The 20,717-nt window shown below is 31.6% G+C and overlaps 1 protein-coding gene across 1 annotated transcript; it reads right to left on the bottom strand.

Annotated features, from left to right (window-relative positions):
- Positions 1-7,784: 7,784 nt before the first annotated feature.
- EMB140 (EMBRYO DEFECTIVE 140) lies at positions 7,785-20,019 on the bottom strand. The gene is made up of 16 exons (XM_012213740.4): positions 19,738-20,019; positions 19,502-19,635; positions 19,204-19,261; positions 18,404-18,619; positions 16,494-16,769; positions 15,529-15,663; positions 15,313-15,438; positions 14,687-14,731; positions 14,456-14,563; positions 14,096-14,238; positions 13,877-14,000; positions 12,838-12,912; positions 10,764-11,138; positions 10,542-10,634; positions 8,951-9,098; positions 7,785-8,290 (listed from the first exon to the last, which is right to left on the bottom strand). The coding sequence occupies exons 1-16, from the start codon at positions 19,936-19,938 to the stop codon at positions 8,046-8,048; spliced, it is 2,502 nt and encodes an 833-aa protein (XP_012069130.1). The 5' UTR covers positions 19,939-20,019; the 3' UTR covers positions 7,785-8,045.
- Positions 20,020-20,717: the final 698 nt, after the last annotated feature.

A 20,717-nucleotide genomic window follows, 5' to 3' on the forward strand; every position in this document is an offset into this window, starting at 1 on the left:
GGCCACCACCACCAAATATTGTTATCATTTTAGTTTGCTAACTTCACACTCATGCTTATTTCTCCCTTTTTCTTATTGAAGTCAGCTCATTTTCATTATTCTCCTCAAATAAGTAATGTCACTTTTCAACTTGTTTCATAGGTTTCTTGATCTTGAAATATCCAGAATGTATACTCATTTTACAATTTCTTTTCTTTCACTGTTAGGATTCTAAATAACTTGCCAACCCATCATGCTTTCTCATTTTGCACTCATGGGTGTTTATGTGCATCATTGTGTTATATCTTTATGTGTATCCCTTTCATATATGTAATGACTTAATGCATAAATTTATCTCTCAAGTTTACATGATTTGCCTTGTGGCACTTTCAAATTTGCAGGGACCTATCATTTCCTTACACTTTTACATTTCAGTAATAACTATTCCTCTCGCCCAAATGAAATAATTTTATAAGAGTTCAATTATGATCCTGTATTTTTATATTTTATTTTGGCAAGGTACATAATTATTACTGAAATGTGAAAGTGTAGAATTATGATAAGTCCCCGCAAACTTGAGAGTATCACAAAGTAAATCGTATAAACTTTAAGGACAAATATGGGCATTTGGCAAATATCTAATGGGTTATATATGAGTGCTTTTATATATATAGTATTGCTATTTGCTAGCTATCTAAAGGGTTGAAATCTACCATATCCCTCTTTTTAAGAGTTTAATATCAATGTGCCAAAAACAAAAAATAGTTAAAAGAAAATGACCATTAAGACTAAGACTGGGGGATTCAATTTATAATTATTTATTAAATATAACATTTAATGTTTTCATGCATATAGTTATATAAATATTTTGATTTTAAATTTTTTATTTCCCTAAGCAAAGAGTTATGCATAAAACCCCATAAGAAAAATCATATACATGATTTAAGGAAACATGGGAATAACATGAGTATGTGCCCCACATTGTGAGTTGTCCCCCAATCTAATTAATCTTCTACATTTATTTTTCCATAGGTGTTGCTCATTTAAATTAGATGGGCTTCATTTTCAAGTAAGCATATTGAAAATTTTTTAAATGACAAATTAAGTATAAACACACCAAAACGTAGCGTAATGGTAAGTGTATTATGATCTGACAATAAATCCAGGTTTATATCCCATTTTCTAATATTAAAAAAAAAAAAGTATAAACACTTAATTAATGATACCGAGTAAGAAACTTAAAATGAAAAAAAAAAAACCATAAAATTTGTGCCTATTTTGGAGGGATAATGCATTGTGATTTAGACTAAGTGTAGGCAGTGCTTTCTGTCTTCGGGGTCCCTCATCTTCATGTTATGAATATATGGAATCTCAAAATTTTAATTTCTTTAATAGTTTTATATTTTTAAAAATTGTTCAAAAACAAAAAGCAATTAAAGAGCAGCCGTTGGGAACATTCCCACAACTTTTAAATTTTTGTCTGGACTAAAAAGCCACATTAAGACACCAACGAAACATTCTCAAAGGCATAGAATACCATGGCATAAGATTCAAAGTAAGTAAACAACAACGTACTTAAAAAAAAAAAAAAGAAAAAAGAAAAAAGAAAGAAAGATTATGCCTTTCCTTTGACACAATCCGTTAGTATCCATTTCTTATTTGCCCCACCACCAACTTCTAATGTATGATTGGGAATGAGATAAGAATTTTCTTATTTTTTCTCTTTTTTTATATTAAAAATTAGAATAAGAAAGTGCATTTTATTCCCTTACATTTATAACTTTATTTGTTGTTTGGATATTCTTTTCTTATGTTTTTTTTATTGATTTAATAATATAAAAAAACCCTAATTATTGCTTTTTTGTGTTTGTAATTTCTCCTTAATTTTACTTTCATCAATATCATCATGGGACACTTTTAAAAACTTTGCAGAGAGTGTTTTATTCTTTCATGGATCTATCCGATGTGAATATAGATTAATTGAGTTAATAAACTTTGTGTAAATGATGGTATCCAAAAAAAAAAAAAACTTATTATCCCAACTTGAAAAAGTTAATTTTAATTATCAATATTACTAATTATTATGTAAATTGGAAAAATATCAAAATTGAATTAAAACTTAGAAAATAATATTTGTTGGGAATACCGACCTAGAAATTAAACTTAACAAAATATGAATATAAACTTAAATTTGTTATAATATTTTAGGAGGGCCAAATGTAAGATTCTATATATTAAAACAAATCCTATATCTAAATAAAATTTTGAAGTTTGTACCTTTAAGAAGTGAGATGGGAATGATAGAGATCTCTTTTTCTTTAATCAAATGTCTCGAATTTGAGTCCTGAAAATGAAATTTTTTAAAACATTCAAAAGTAAGCGTCTCGTCCCTTTTATAGGCATGTTCGGTGTGAATCCGAATCACGCCGAGTTAATCATGCCAATAAATTTCTCACACCGAATCATTAAAAGAAAAAAACAAGTGGCAGGAGGCTCCAATGAGGACTCCTACGGTAATATTAATGCAGATGCATTTCAATATTGACTATATTTGACAAGAAGGTGCCCACATGGGTCTTGATCAGATTCAAATTAAATGTTATGGGTTTTTAAATTCTGTGGCCTTTTAATTTGTGTTCCTTCTTTACAAAATTAACATATATATATATATATATATATATATATATATATATATATATATATATGCAAAATAATTACACTTAGAAACAAATCCATATTAAAATGTGAGGTCTTTTTTTCTTTTAATTTGAAAATTATGCTAGTCAACTACCTTCTAACAACTACTTGTTTAATTCATAAATGTGCAGGGAAATGTCTTATCAAGACATATTGATAAGAAAGAGAGAGGGAACAAAAAAAAAAAAAAAAGAACATAGAGAGAGGTATGCATTGGGGTTTGAAAATTGACTCTGGACATGAGGGGACCATAATTTTTTTAAAAAAATTTTATTAGATACAATAACAACTTATAAATTACAAATTAAAATAATTTTTTTTAAAAAAAAAGAATGGTAGAGATGCAAAAGAGAAATGTTGCTTTGTTCTCTTCTTTTCTTGAAATTTTGTTTTTAGTGTCCTCCATGTTCTTTATTCTCCCCTCTATTACCTACCAAATGGTTGTTACCTTGAAAGGGAATTAAAGTTAAAGCATCATCTTTTTTTATTGTTAGGACACTCACATCCTTTTTTTTTTTCTTATCTTTTATTTTTTCTATTTTTTTCTCCTATTAGTATTTTTTATAATTATAATTATTAATCCTACCATCAAACCATAGAAAATTTGCACTTTGAATCACATTATTTTTTAGTTAACATTTTGAATTTATTTGTATTGTAGTCACTGAATAATAATAATAACTTAATTACTGATTACTAAATTTTTCTGTTGGCACCACCTTTGCATGGTAACAAAATGGCAAATCAAACTATAGAGCCAGTAGATGAAAGGCTTTCTTTTATTTTTTGTACTAAGAAAGTATCTGAAAAGTGTGCCTGTGAAAGAGAGAGTTCGTAGAAGTGAATGATTATTAATGTTTAAAGAAGTTTGAGTTTCCATTTGTTTTTTTTTTTTTTTTAATTTGATAATTTTTTTTTTTGAGAAGGAAATTTGATCATATTTTTAGCATTTAATAGAAATCGTTATATTTTATATTTGAATCATTTTATTATATGAAAATTATCAACGTAATTGTAATCAAGTTAAATTTGAGAGTTTTCAAAATAAATTACTTAGCGGAATTTTTTTTTTAAATAGAAAAAATAAAGTAAAGAGTAGATGAAATTGAGAGCGTGGATTTGAGTGATCCCATAAAGACACAAAACGCATGCTTCTTAAGTTTAATGCCGCATGAGTAAAGCGAACCTCATAAAGCTTTTCTGTCTCTCCGTCTCTGCTATTCAATCTCACGGCTTTTTTTTTTTTTTTTCTTTTTTCCTTTTTTTGTATCCTACTCTTTCTCCATTCTGTGGCAATTTCCAAATGTGATCAATATATATATATATATATATATATATATATAGACAAAAATATATATTGGGACAATATTTTGTTTTGAATATTTTAAATCATATAAATTTGCAAAAATTTCATGCGGGATAGTAGATTATATATTTTCAGACAAATTTTACTTCCAAACATTTCAAATCTGAAGTGGTAACTATTAGACTCAGGTGCATTGAGCAAGTATTCAATACCTCTATTTATCTAAATATTGGTGGGTTTATTTATAAACTCAAACGGTGTACGGCAACAGTTTTTTAAATAATTTTTAGTTTTAAATAGTTTTTAGTGTTTTGATTAAATGTTATTTTTTATAGTATTCGATAATATAATATTTGAATTAGCTTTTAAAAATTAAAGTAGCATTTTATAAAAAGTTAACTTATATAATTTTTAACTCTTAACGTTTCATGAAAAATTATTCAAATATTAGCACATACTTGCCGAACAACTATCAAAACAGCCGGTTGTGGTCTATTTTTGCCATAGGTAAACATCTCGTTTCAACAATTTCACCGTCTTGTTTATTACAACCTATACATTAGCATCGACCTACCAATTTCATATCGCGTCCAAGCACTTTCTTCAAACAATTTCTTCAAATAAATATATTTATATCATTCAAGAATATTTTAGAATTTAATTTAATTTATTGGTGTACAAGAAAAGTTAAACAAGAAAGAAGAGTATTAATTTTTTTTACAGTCCAATCATTATTACACTGAAAAAAAGAAAAAAAATTACAGAAAATCTCACAAAGAGCAGCAGCCAAGATCCTGGTGGTCGGTCACAAGAGCTATGCTTTTTTTTTTTTTCTTTGTTTCTTTAAGCACATACTTGTCTTTGCCATTTCTGAATCCATTAATTGCAGAAGCAGCAGCAAGTGCTGCTTATGGCTGATGAGACTTTACACTAGTGAGTAACTTCTTCCTGTAATAAAGGCACTTTAACCTATAAAAGCAGTAAAATCACATTGCATGAAAACAATGCTAAATGATTAGTATATGGAAGATCAGTTTTCACCTATTAATTTGCTAGAATGAGCGTTTAGTCAGTGTAATTTCAACCAAACCCGAAAACGGTTTATTTGGTAAAATTAATTAGTTTTTATAATTTTCATAAAACACTAAAAGTTAAACGTTGAAAGGGTTAACATTCTATAAAACGTTATCTTCATCTCTAAAATTAGTTCAAACACTATTATGGAACATTTTAAAAAATAATATTCAGTGTTTTAACACAACTACTTAAAAAGTTATTGTCAACCACAGCTGAAATCAAACAAATTAATTTTTGATATAACAAAAATTAAAATAAACCAAACTGTTTAGATAGTTGAATAGACAAAACTGATTTGGCTCGATTTCAATTTTGAACTAATTTTTGGGTTGAATAAGTTTGATCTTCACTATCTTTTAATCTTTTTAGTTGTATATACTAAAAATTGAACCAAACCTAAAAAACTTTCCGTTTTTCTCTATTAAAACTGAAATCCAACCGAATTTTTTAAAAATTGAATGACATTTATCAAATTGACCAAATTGGTAAAAAATTTTACATCGGAGGGGGAGAAACCTCTCACTTTTTATATCTTTTACTTAAAATAGAAAGATTAATTAAACCACACTTATCGATTAGGGTTTAATTTAATTAAAAGCTTCAAATCACTAGTTAAAAATTGCTTTTGTATTTTGGGGAATGATGTACTACTGGAGTAGATAATGAGAGGGAAGGAGAAAAATGAAACGTGCAAGGAAAGTTGATTGAAGTGAATTTTTGGGATTATTGATAGTACTCTTTGCAGCAGGAGAAGCTTTTTTTACATTTTTACAGACAATTACTTTTACCACTGTTTTTTCACATGAGCAACAAAGCTTCTACCAGACTTGAAAGATTTCTGACTCTATGTTTCTTTCTCAATAGAGATCTGATCATCCACAGTCTGCCATCCACAAATCAAATTTCCTTTTTTTTTTTTTTGTTTTATTTGTTTTTTCATATATTTATATATTGCGCTGTAATATTTTGGCATTGAAAATAAATATAATCTTGCAGTCTTGATGAGTTTACCAAAGTCACAAACAATAACAGTACAAATTCTGAAATTCAGATAGTAAATAAACTTGAAACACTTTTAAAAGTCTCACTTATATACATTACATGCAAAATCTGGAGTTTAAACTATGGAGTCGCCATGTTAAGAGGATTTGATCTCAATAGGACTCCATACCCAAAAGTAGGAAATTGTATATTAAATTTTTTTTTTTTTTTTAAAAAAAGTGATTTAAGTGATAAGATATATTTAAATTCAGCGGAGGACTTTTGCAAGATTAAAATTTTAATTCGTAGAAAGAAACACTAATGGAGAAGCAGAACAACAAATCTATTAGTTTCACTCCAAGAAGATTATGGAGATACTTGTGAAAAATCAAAATAAATAAAAAAAAATAGTTAAAGAAAGAAAGAGAGAATTTTTTTGACTAAAAGTATAATATTTTCAACAATGTATTTTTTTTTTTCCTTGACAACAGTTGAAATAGTAATACGATCAAACACCCATTTTTAATCTAAAAGAAAAAAAAAAAAGACGAGGCTATGCTTGTGTTTAACTGGAAAAAGGGCTAGAAATAAACAAGTAGCTGAGGCTGTATGAAACTGTGCTCCTCGGTTTAGGTTAGATTAGATTAGGTTCTCTTTCTCTTTCTCTTTCTCAGTGCTGAAAAGATAAGTACAGTATGGTGTTCTTGAAGCTATTATCACTATTTTTGGTTTGATTGCCTAATAGTTCGCAACTGCAGATTTGACACTTAACCCTAATTCAAAAAAGTGACAGCAGAACTAAATAATCGAGGAAACCAAATATTAAGGACCAAGTATTATACCTTTAAAAAACAAAGAACGAGCGATTAATTTTGACATAACATAGCAATGTAGTAGCAAATTTCCCTAATAATATTTACCCTTCAAAATTCTAAAATACCATCACCTGTCCTTTTTCTTTTTTTCCTTTTTTTTTGCTTTAATGTCTGTAACTTTATTGGTCATATTTGAAGAAACCATAGTTAAGAACAATTTAAGGTACTAACAACATTATTTTTACGGCAAGAGAAAAAAAAAATCAGAGGAAAAAGGATAGGCCTAAACTCTAATAAAAGCACTTTATAGAGAGTTATTATTCAATAGCTTTTGAGTAAATGGGTTTCTAATAACTTTAGAACTTTGAACTTCAGATAAGGGATAGAATTTCTTGAAAATAAATTTCATTAATGGCTTGACATAACATTATAATACCTGAAATACCTGTTATTGAACGAATAGATAGAAATCATCAAATGCCCGAAACGATATTACAATTTTCAACACAAATCATCAATACCTGGCTAATTCTTTTATTTGTAAAACTCTTTAGGAAAAATGACATCGACCACTTAAAAAAAAAACAGAAAAAAAAGCATATTTAATCCTTAATGCTTATCTAGATTCCAGATTATTATTTAGTAGCTATTAACCACGAGTGTAATCAACCACCATCGATTGAACAAAAAGAACCCTAAACACGAGTACACCTAATACCACATTGCACAAATGCGCAAGAACTGAACCAGAGAGCACAAGCATAATCTATCGCACCAATCACAGTAGTTTGTAACATCAAGCAGGATAAATTCAGCATTAACGATATCGCATAAACTGTTTTTCAAAATGCATTCATAAAAGGGAAATGGAAAAAAAAAATAGAGAAAAAAAAAAAAAAAAAAGGAAAATGAAAATATGGCATGCTATGTGACCAAGAAAATGAAGCACAGCTAACATATTTTATAACAAGAAAAATCTATCCTCCAGGCAATATATTCCTAGATGACCACTTCTATATAAGAATACTGGCTCTGCAGTAAGGAAATCTGTTTACTCGAGTAAGCAGCAAGGTAGGAACATATTTCTTCATCCTAAAGTGCGTTTTTGTCATGTATGTGTAAATACCAAAACATTTGAAGGAGCAATTCTGCCATCACTCCATTTGGTAGCCATTGTAGGATGGTAAATCTCAATCTTTAATAAACATTTTTCTGAACTCATCATTGGACTTTGGCTTCTCATCTCCCTCTTCAACAGGTTTAGGTTTGTTTGCGGTAAAACCAAGTGGCCTCACATTTCGCGGCACTAAAAATGTGTTCTTCCCTTTGAGCTGGATGTTGTCATCCTGCTTACGAGCTGCGAACTTTTGGTTGTCTGTTGTCTCCTTGGAAGCTTCAGTTGACACTTTAGATGCAGATTCTCTATTGTTTCCACCTGGGTCAGTAGAATGTGTTGCTAGTTAAGCAAAGGAAGCACTAAGCAAGATAAAAACTGTAGACGCAAGCAAGCATGCAGCAAATACCCAAGACAGATGATAATAGAATGCATAGAGTGCAAGTACATTTGCATAACATTGATGAGTGCCTTTTTGGTGCATAATCCAGTAGTACGAGAAGAACTAATCGATGTTATTAAACTTGAGTAATATACCATGTTAATTGGATGAAGCTACATGTATCTGATATAAGAACATCGTCCAGTTTGCCAATAAAGGGTTAAAGTGAAAAAATTGCGAAAGCAACCCTAGATCCAAATTAAGATGTGTGATGGAGATCCCTATAGTTATCAATATCTTCTGAACCTGAACTTTGTTCTACTGACCAAGAATCTGTACACTAAAAGAATTTCACCAATTATACCCTTTGAATTTAATTTCCCCACCCTAAAATATAAATCTCTCTCACAATATAGCAACATGGTTTCATCTAGATGATCAGATATAGAAATGTACTCCAAAAAAAATTTGAAAGCATTTATTAACAAATTCCAAAATCTAACAAAATTGCACACCCAAACCCACATGCTTGTGCACATTCCTGCACATACATACAGTAAAATGCAAGGAAAAGATATAAAATAAATCATTCAACTTACTTTGTTGCTTTGAAAAATTCCGACCACCTTTTTTCCCTTTAGGATCTGACCGTGCAATGCTCAGTTTCTTCCCAAGTAACATCTGCCTGTTCTTTGCTATGGCTGCAGCAAGGCATTCATCATCCGAAAAGTCCACATATGCCAGTCCCTTCACAAAATCAACATAATGTGGGCAATGGTTAAACAACTCCTCACATGAATACACAAAAAATCGGATGGGCTAAAAACCAGGTCGGACCGGACAAAACTGGACAGACCTGGGAATCGGCAAAACCGGTACAAACCGGGTTTTTAAGGCACAGCGTCATTTTTCTTAAAACCTATCAGTACTCTGATTTCCATTTCCTTTCTTCTCTACTGCAAACCTAAAATCTCTCCCTCATATCTCTGATCTCACTATCTCCTCTACAAATCGAAGAAACAAAGTAGAGATTGGGACTTCAATTGGGCTACTGAAGGTGAGTTTTCAGAGTTTTCATTCCATTGATAGTAGAATTTGATTTGTTTATTGAAGAATGAAGACAACAATTGTTTATGAATTTGATTGAACATGAGCATAATCTGATAATACTCTTTGAGTAAGGATATGATTATAGAAGGTTTACGTATTTTTTTTTTTCCATAAAAGTTGGGTGATTGAATGAATAACCCATATTATGTTTAATTTCTGCTATGCACATAACGTGCTTGAAGAAATATCTAGGTGGAATTTTGAATTAGCTTATGCTATGAACTATTGGACTTCAGCATAAATTGATCAGAGTCAGTAAAATAAAAACGTTGGAAAATTGAATTGATAAAAAATCAATAAAACGAAAACGTTAGCATAAATTCATATACAGTAGGACTATTTCTCTCAAAATATACATTATTCTTAATTAATTTTGTACCATTTTCTCTTTTGGTTTTGATTATTAAGCTGATAAAGCCCACTTCTACGTTAGCTGAGTATGCACATAATCTGCCTCTGGGAACCCATGTGCTTAGCGAACAGCCTGCTGGTTTGAATGAGTGGCTTCCATGATCTGCGAGGGGTGGCCTATTCTAGGCTTGTCTAGTGTTTTTCCCTTTATTGCCAAAAAAAAAAAAAAAAAGCACACTTCTACATATGCAATCTGTTAGTAGATTTATTTGTAATCTCTAATATATATATATATAATTAAAGTCACTTGCTCAGTTGCTTATCTTGAGTAAAATTGCTATAAATTTAGATGTTTACTTATATTGGATATTGATATTGAATTATAGTTTATATTTGGATTTTTAATTATAAATTATGTTGGATATTCATTTCTAACTTATGTTTGGGATTTTTAATTATAACTTATACTGGACATATTTCTAATTTATATTGTGATATTTATTATTTGTAATTGGTACTTGTTATTTTAGTTTTTGATAAATAAGAAACAAAAAAAGTCAATAATCCGGTTCAAAAGTCAATAATCCGGTTCAACCGAGTTGACCCAGTCCAACCATGACCCAGTTACCACGCCGGTTCAATGTCTGGTCCGGTTTTAAAAACACTGAAAAAGAGTGTATAAATAACAGTGTATGAATGATCAGGTATGCAAGAGATAGAAAGTGATACCCTTGATTTTCCGGTATTCTTATCATGCAGTATTCGAATAGAAACAACCCCACCAACATCACTGAAGAATTTCCGCAAATCTTCAGAATTTGCCTGAAAATGTTTAATATTGGAATCATGAGTTCTTAAGCCTGATTGTCTAAGTGCAGAACTTAGGCAAAAAGTAAGTTCATCTTTTCTTTACTATACTGTACGGAAGTCAAAGGATTGTTGTATACTTGCCTTGAGATTAAGATTTGATATAAATGCAGTGCAACTGTCTGTGTATACTTTGTATTTTCCAGTATCAGAGTCTTTCTGCCGTTTGTCATGCGTGCTATCTGTCTGTTCAGCCGTGGCTTTCACTTGTCCTGCTTCAGTCACTTCAGCTAGATTTTGTGCTTGATCTTTATTCTTCTCATGCCCTTTCTTTTGCGTTTGAGCTGTTTGTTTTTGCCGTTTTAATGGAGACTGTTCATCAGTAGAGTCTGGACCTCCTTTTCTCTTGTCACGGACATTTTTCTTAATGGTATTTTCTTTCTGATCTGTTGATGCAACGAATGCTTTTGATTCCTGCTGCATCCTGTATAATCGTAGCTCTTCTAGACGGGGTGTAACCTGAGAAAGACGAAAGACAATGAATTCCTATCCTATAAACTGTTATTCAACCTGCCTATGATATTCCCAAAAATTTACTCGGATACGAGGATCTATTCACTTCTCGTATTCAATTGAAGCTTTATTCTCTACTACCAAACAATGTGACAAGTACATAAACTTGTCACTATATCAAAGCATAATCTTGTATGGTGCAAGTAAAAAGCCTCAAATTCCACACTATATCAACATACTCAATGCAGCACTTCTGAATTATTTTTTTAAAGATAAATAATAAGATCTTAAAAGCACCAAACGATGGGTTGCTATCCGTGTATATTTGGTTATAGTAAAATGCAACCAACAAAAAAGAGAAAATAAAAAAATAATAATTAAAAATGAAGATCATTTAAAATTGCGATTGCATTCCAGGGTAGTCGCACATAGACAAGGCATTTAACCATGCAAGCTTTTTAAAATTCTGCAGGCAAAACACATTACAGCCCTTGAACTCTTGGAGTTTTTGCTATTGAACCTTCCGATTGAGAAAATGTATTCTATTAAAGCCTTAAGTACTGTGTACTAATTTAACTACAACAAGTATAATGTTGGTCAATTATCACATTTTCTCAAGCACTTTGGTGTACATTCTTGATGGTTGTGTATGTAGGAAAGCAGTCATTTTGCTAATAGAACATACATGCTATGTACTTGTGAAGTGAATATATCCAAAATTGGATCTTAATTCTTTCTCAGGAAAAGTTCTGCAACTGCAGTCTTGCTTCTTGCTTGTATTCAGGCAAGGTATATCTTATCTAGTGAATTAATAATTCAATAAGACACGCGTTCATGAGTGGGCCAAAATGGGCCTAACATTGGTCCATTCACCAATCGCGGTCCATTTTGATAAATTACACACAATATATAGTCCTAAATCTTTTCTAGGTTGGCAATTCTAAATTCTAAGCTTAATCTGCTGCATTGCTGGATAGGGCAAGCCAAAGGGCAAAACCCATGCTGATGCCTTCTTCATGGGCTAGGCAAGCAAGTTCATGAGCCTATGAACATATCTACTCACTGGAAAAAAACACAAAAAGTTCAAGGGTCCAATGCATTTTTCCTCGAAAAAAAATTATGAAACTCCATTGAGCCATAAAACTTCATTGGATCAAATTTGAATATCCCACTGGCATTCTTAAAACAATTTAACCTTGAATTTATCATCAGCCATTCGATCCCCAAAATAAGACATCCTCAACCAACCAAACTCCTTGAATCTAGTGCAGGTGGAAGATATTACCAACAAACTCTGGCTTCCAATGTCGCACTAGGAGGATAAAATGAAAAGCCTAAAGCAGGACTCCAGTCTCCAGAAAACTAATCAATATAGCCCATAACAATTCCTTTTGTTTTCTAGAAATCACAAAAGAAATGTACCTAAGAGGCACTTATCCAGGCTACAACAAACCAAAGTTTCTTTGTGTTTCTAATTGTATATCCTGACTACCCCATAACATTAAAGAATATAATACAGCAACACTGATGCTAACTTCTTTCACATCAACTTTTAAGAAACATCCATGTATTAACACATCCAAGTTCCATTAACAATTATAATGCATCATAAGAACCAAAAAGAAAATTGTTGCAAGGTGTCAAATAAGTATCTAAACAGATAAACTGGAATTTCTCAAAATAGACAATAGGAAGGAAAGTGTACCTTTTGCACAGCATGGTCAAAGTCTTCAAGTGTGCCAAATTCCCTCTCAAAGCGCAACCAAGAATGGCATACATCCTGAATGATTCTGTTAATTAGGAAGGAAGGTATCATCTAATTCACAATGCAGTTTGTAGATAATTGAATAGTACCTCCCAAGAACTAAATATTAACGGCCAACAGAAATAAGACTACTATGGATACCATGCCAGGCAAAGGATACAACGATTAGTAGGGTAAGAGAGAACTTGATAATCAAATTCATTCGAGCTATCTTAAGGAAGCTATAGATTGCAAAGGAATTGCATTCTAACCATTTTCATGATTTTTCACCATATAAAAGGAAACAACAATTAATAGGGTAACAGAGAACATGAAAATCATATTTATTTGAGCCAAAAAGATTTTATTATCAAATCTTGAGGAAGCTATACATCTGCAAAGAAATTCTAACTGTTTTCATGATTGTTTGACAATAAAAATTTCTTCAGCCAGCAAGTGAAAATTCGAAACATCTATCATTCCATTACATAAATTATTTTAAATCCATAAGCTACCAATCCCAAATACCACTGGGGAGAATAAGTGGCTTTTACCAGAATTTCAGTTTTGGTTGAGTGGCGGATCTTATTTATGCTGCTCAGTACAGGCAATAGTTCTCTTCATTTATAATCAAGTTCCAAATAGAATAGGTTTTAAGTCTCCAAGAAATTTTTTCAATTTCAATTTCAATTTCTAAAATAAAGAGAATTTATATATTTCTTCGCTTCCAGCAATTTAAGGGTACTTTTTTAAGTTTGTTCAACTTGGGATTCTTCTGGAATTGCAATACACAGAAAAGTGAAGTGATTGTATCGTTTTCATATCTACTTTTGGCTTCATAAGTTATGAGACTAAGGTTAAAAAAGAGTGAACCATTGAAGCATATAGAGTATAATTCAAATGCTCTTTTAGAGAATAAAACTTTCAATTAACAAACTAAAAGGTTAAAAATAGAGCACAAAATGAAAGGGGATGCCTGATGGAAGAAGCAACAGGATACCTCTGAGCCTGTCCCAGTTAGCCTTTTACTGTAGCATCTCTTATATATGGACCGAGCTTCATTTATGTGACCTTGTTCAATTTCCATTGCTATATAACCTTGCCAGGCTTCCAACATTGAACCGCTAGCAAAAAGTAAATAAGATAATATAAAAAAAAAAGGTCAATTTGCAGAAGAAAAATTCCAATTGGAAATAGATAAAAACAAGATATTCCAAACCTGATTTTAAGCAAGCTCTCCCATACTCCACGGGCTGCCGCTAAATCTTTTCCCAAATTCAGCTCTAAATGGGCCCAATAAGAATACAGATGCAGAAAGCCATCTGAATTCTTCAATTGTGGTGATAAGTAATCTGATGCATGCTGGATATCAGATAGCACGGTGTTAGAATTAGAATATAATAATTTATTGGCATGTTTACTTTCCCAAATTATATCACATGCACAAACTACATGAAAATTATTAACATCGAGTAAATTATTTACACAAAAATCTGGAGGTAACGATGTCTCCTTTGTGGTTTTAAGACTAGATGCATAGATCTAGATGCATTACAAAGCAAACCACACTGACACAAACCTTAAACGTTTCCCTGATTAGTGAATAATCCAAGACAACATCTACTTCACTACCATACAAAATTCTCCGCCTCAAGCCATCTATCCGAGTGAGAAACAAATCCAGGTACTGAAATCAAATGGGCCCAGTTAAAAACAAAGATATTTAATGCAAAAGAAGCAAGATAATGAACACAACTTTCAAAGAAAACTGACCCCAAGCTAAGAATAGTAGTTAATAAAAAAGCTTTACCTCCTCAAATGTTGAAAAAGTGCATTGCAGGGATTTTTCAAAGACCTGAAATAAATGAACAAAATCAACCAATTGATTAATCACCATAGCAGCCTCTGAAGAGAAGGGGACATGTTCAACTAAATAGAAAGAGAGTATAGAGAGAGAGAAGGGGAACGAGGAGGAGGAAAGTAACTGAATGACCTGAAGGAAAATGTGGACTATATAATTAAAGAAGGCGTAGAACAAAACATAAATATCGCAATTGCTTGATTTTACAGTAATCAGGTCCATTAAAAGAAACAACCATCAATTTTATAAACTAAAAATAGAACAAGACAGCATCCCTTTGTGAGGCACAAATGATTCCAGAAAAACAGCCAAAATTGCTATCATTATTATTTTATTTCTCCCTTTAATAGCTTTTCACAGTAAAACCTACAAACAATTGTGAGCTATTTATGCCTTGCTAAAATTCAGGATACAGGATATGTGCAGTGCACATAAAAGCTGTGGGTTTGTACAAACTAGAAATGGACCCTACTCATCAGGCATATTATAGAAATAAAATTAGTAATCAAATCATTAGGCCAAACTTCATTCACATAAGGAAATAATAGAAAGAAAGGGTAACAACAGAAGCATACAGTTGATATCTCAGTTTCAGAAGCCCGACCACGTTCCAAAGCAAGCAAATACCTAACCCAAAGTTCTCCAACCCAGGGACAATTTCTGGTGGCCCTGAAGTAAGCATCCCTAGCAACATTTCCGACCTGAAAATAATCAAGATAACTAATTTATTGGCCTATGAAATAGGACTTTAAAAGCAGAACGACTTGAGGGTGCCAAATTAAAGAGACAACCTTCAAGGTCCTGTCCAAATATCGCGTATAATCCAGCCAGAGATCACTTGATATAGGAAACTCAGTGATAGCACGTTCATATAAAACTTGAACCCGTGCTGGATCGCCTGCAGACTTTTCAAAATTTAAGTAGTTCTGCAGCAGACAAAGGCCAAAGCTGTTTTAGAAAATTTGAAAATTAAGAGAACACAAAAAAGGAGGGGACATGAAATGATTACAATCAATACTTTAGCTAAACAAAAAGACAGGTGAGGATATACAGTAAAATTAAGCGTTAATAACCAAAAAAATCCAAAACTATACTTGGTTTCTCATTTATGGCCACCTCTTTTATAATTCTCAAAATGCCTACAAGCCTAACTAACAGCAACAATTGTGGCCCAAATTAGTCTTCTCTCTATGGTTTATGCTTACGGATGGCATGGCAGCCAATTTTAAGTTTGAACTTTTACGTATTTATCATGCTGAGACCTCCACTATCATCATAATTCATAAGATTATTAAGTACCAAGAAAGTTATTTTTTAGAAAAATCTTCATCAACTTGTGTGCTACCTAAGTAACTTAATATATTATGTCCATCATGTATGCCACATTATCAAAGGTAAAAGTTGTCTAGAATTGTTAAAAATATTAGGGTCCACAGCTACTATTAATAGTTCTAAAAAGAAGTGGATATAATGAAAAAACAAAGCTAGTTTATTATTTTTTTGGACCATTAGCCCAAACTTAAATAAGAAATAATCATTTTGCTTGATATTTGTGATCAGCAAGATAAAGAGGCAAAACAAACAGTACTAAAAGAAAAAAGTCAAAAGGGGAAGAAAGCGTGAAAGAGAATAGACCATTAAAATAGATGTTGTCTATGTACTTAAAAGTTATGATAACAAAGAAACAATGACAAAATACCTAAAATAACATTACTTATCACAAGATTCTGCTAAATGATAGTAGGGTCCAATTTACCATGAAACTTTGAAATTTGTCCGTGTCAGATATATTCTGTTTAGAAATCTGCTCTTCATGTTGTGCACGAGAATTATACATTTCCATGGCCTTTTGGTATGCTGAAGCAACATGAGAAGAAATCCCATCAACATCACTTGATTCAGCATCTAGAACATTCCCTTGTTCCACTTCCCAAGCTTTGTAAGCAAGAAGTGTTGACCTCAAGTTAAAAAGTGGGACAGACAATTGACGGTGGAAAATACTCCGAATACGCTGGACTTGTAATTCCTTTGCCTGAAACAGAAAAAGACTCTTGAAAGTAAATCTCAACGAAATACAATGTCTAAGATAACAATGCAACTTTCTTGTGAATTAAAACCCAAATACGAACTAATAAGAACAATGAGAAGATGCATTGAAGACAACAAGATAGACTGACCATAGTGCATTGAGATTCCCCCTTTCACTCTCTGCTATACGAACTGACTTTTCAATTTATCCAATGTTTTAGGTAATGCAACAGTAGATTTTCAACTTAGAAAAAACGACAAAATGCTAGAAGCAAATATTTCAGGAATACCCTTCCCTTTTTTCTCTTCCTCAACTTATTTTAGACATATATCCAGGAAAAGAGAGTTAAAAGCTTAACCTCAATAATTTAAGAAACAATATACTGCAATGACCAGAACACTGCAGATTGTGTCAAATACAGGCACTTGAACTAAGCAACAATGCCCATGCTAGGAAGAGTATGACAATTTGGAATGAATGCTTCTCTTTCTATCAACCAACTTCACATTTTACTGCATCAGTGAATAAAGAGACTACGATTTGGATATAGGGTTTTGTGAAAAAAGGTGAACTTTACAATTATAAGATTGTAGGAGATCGATCAAACCTGATATTTATGAAATCAATAGTTTTGACCAAAATGCCTAAATGAGAGCCAATGGATCAACAAATATTTATAGTCCCAATCAATTATGGTTTGCCTTTTTGATCTGATACTTTGTTGCAGTTCTTGGAGGATGAACAACTAACAGCTATACTCTAACACACCAACTAAATACCCTCCTTGAAGACAGAATGAATAATAACATTTTTATACATGACACTAAGCCATTTCAATTTTCATTTATTTTCTAAAACAAAGTAGTTCCTACAGTCAATTCTTGCATGTAAATAAGTTTCCCAAACTCTGCTACCAGTCTCAAATGCATACATTAATAGACATGCAGATTTCATTTCACATGTTTTCCCTCATAAAAGAACACTATATGTCTGACACAGTAACATCAAGGTAAAGAGGGCGAGTGCAAAGCGTTTGTGATGTAAACCCAAATGTTCATCAATTTCTCTTTCTCCCATTGAACAAATAGAGAATTTTATTACAGCATACCAAAGCAGAGCCAACTTATACATAAAACAGAAAAGTTCTCTATTTATAGTCAGTCATATGGCAGCTTATATGGTCACTCTTCAGGAAAAAAGAAAAGGAAAAAAAAAAAGCATTAATAGCAAGTCAAATTTGCTAATTATCAATCAGGACTTGAAGTCCCTGCCCTTCAATCAATCAGAGTATTTTTATTTTACCAATCCTTCAAACTTTCATGAATAAGTTGGTCACACCTTAAGGTATTATCATGAGTATACAATCCACACTTCCCAGCTCTAAGAAGAATATTGTCACACTTAAAAATATCCTGCACTGCTCTAGGTTATAAACTAACCAAAAATTGCAACACGGGAAACAGTCCAGTAGGATTAAACACATAATTGGCAACTCAAGACACAGAATCTTAGTTATTGCACACAAAAAAATATGCATGTGTGTTTGCACATGCAAGTAGAGAGAGAGAGAGAGAGAGAATAAAGGAATGAGCTCAAGAGTATTCAGAAGTGGGAAATAAACAGCAGTTAATTCTGACCTTTGTATCAGTCTCATCAATGGTATATAAAATAGCCTGCTCGAATTCCCTATACCTTTCCCATATTTTATTGCCTTCAGCAACATGCAAGCCAGCAGCAGTAAGAGCACGCTCAAAAACATTTCTAGCCTTTGAAATCCCATCAGCAGAATGTTCGCGCACTGACACATCACATTTTTGCACATAATTCAAGTAGTCACACCAAAGAGGGACAGACTGTAAAAATGCAATTGATAGTTAACATTTTTGTTTTCAAAGCAATTAATTTAGAAAATATGCAGTTAAATACTATATATACAATTGAACCCTCCTAAAATTTCTTTCAAGTTTCAGGCAGTGAGATGCTTACCAAACTACATATGTTACAATAAACACCTCACATCATTCCATACAGTCACCAATGTGAAAAGGAAGAGTATCCATAAGTTCTATGTTTCACAGACTAAAATACTAAAGGTTCAGCATTCTACCTCGTGAAATGCTTATTATTAAGGTTCCAACAATCAGAATCTCGTATCTATCTTGCTGTCATGGGAAGAAGTGATTGAGAAAGATCTAGATATGCTAGGTCTTTCGAAAGAGCTAAGGCAAAATCAAGAATACTGGAAGAAACAGATGCCCAACTAGCTTGGGAATAAAGGGTTAGTTGTTGTTGCAGTGTCTTGCCTCAACAACCAATCACAATCTTTGAAATTTAATCCATATATGTTACATGGTCAGCACAAAACTTGTACTCTGAAAGTTAAGTTAATTAATCCAATAACACAAGGGAGTTAAATTCCAAATCAACTGAAACCCACCAGATAATCAAGCACTCCTAGCTCATAAAGCTTCTCAAATGCAGAAAATTCCTCACCTCTGAAAAATTCAATAAAACAAACATCAGAATATCCGTTCAAACAACTAAAGAAGCAATCACAGAATAAGTTACATATATCACTCTATCACATTCATCATGTGATTACAAGTTGTATTATATGTTCAATTTTCTACTAGTTTTCAGTTTCTTAAAAAGCATAAAACCTACAACACTTAATTTGTACTTCTCTACCTAAATCTAAACATGAACGGATTAAAGACATGCATATATATAAGTACCCAGTGGAAAGAGAAGCTTCATCATTAGCCCATTCCTGCCACATTGCAGGGGTCAATGGAAATATGGCACTCATAGCTTCCCTTGCTTGTCTCAGCTTCTCTATCTCACCCATTTTCCTCAACAGCTTTATATACTGAAAAAGCAACATAAAAAAAACAGTACAAATTACTTAAGAACTTTAAAATTCTAACGGCAAAACAGTACAAGTTAGAGGATAATTTATCTAGTTGCTTACTTGTACATGAGAGTCGTAGTTTGACGGGTTAGTGGAGAGCTCGGCTTCTAATGTTTTAAGCTCTTGATTCAGGTAGGTGTCGTCATCCGATTCGGCGTCGGAATCGGAGGAGGAAGGGCTGTTAGGGTTTTCGAGATTATCTCCGTTAGTATCATCCATTTCTTCCTCCCGGGTTTGGGTTTGATTGTCCTCCACTTCCATTCTAGTTTGCTGTTTGCGTTCTCTGCTTCAGTGGCTTTCAATGAATTATGAATTATATAAATTTATAATTCTCAAAACTATGTAATCTGTGTTGCCTCCTTTTTTTTCTTTTTCTTTAAAACCTTTTAAAGTATTATTAAAACATAAAAAATATTAAAATTTAATTCATTGTTTCTCATTACTCTCTCCGCTGCTTACACATATACATGAAAATTGAAGTAATCATTAAACAACTTTAATTGTAAATAATAACTAAAATTACTTAAATTATATATAATATATTTATCAATTATCTTAATAATTAAATTTTATTTACTGAAAATATTAAAAATATAAGTAAAGTTAAAAAATAATTAATATATTTGATTTATGTTTGATAAAATGAGAAACAATTAAATTATAGTATTTTAATGGAACGGAGATATGATTTTTTTTTTTTTACTTGTGAAATGTATGTTATTTCAAAATTTTTAATTAATTTCATATATGCGTTTTTTAAAAATTTTGCTGGTACAATTTTATCTATTTTATCCAGATGGAATATAAATAAACAGTGCAACACAAATTTTCCTATGAATAGATAAAATCTTATGGTCCATAAACATGATAATATAAATTAATAAATTTATATAAATTCATACATACTTTAAATTTCTAGAGCTGATTTTAAAATCTAAATCAATCTGATCAGTTTGATTAATGAATTTATAAAATAATGAACCAAATTATATTGATTTATTTCAACAAAACGACCTAATTGGTTTATTCAATAACATATA

The sequence above is a fragment of the Jatropha curcas genome, chromosome 6, assembly GCF_041381405.1.
Source record: "Jatropha curcas cultivar XTBG-Jc1 chromosome 6, XTBG_Jcur_1.0, whole genome shotgun sequence".
Classification (NCBI taxonomy): Eukaryota; Viridiplantae; Streptophyta; class Magnoliopsida; order Malpighiales; family Euphorbiaceae; genus Jatropha; species Jatropha curcas.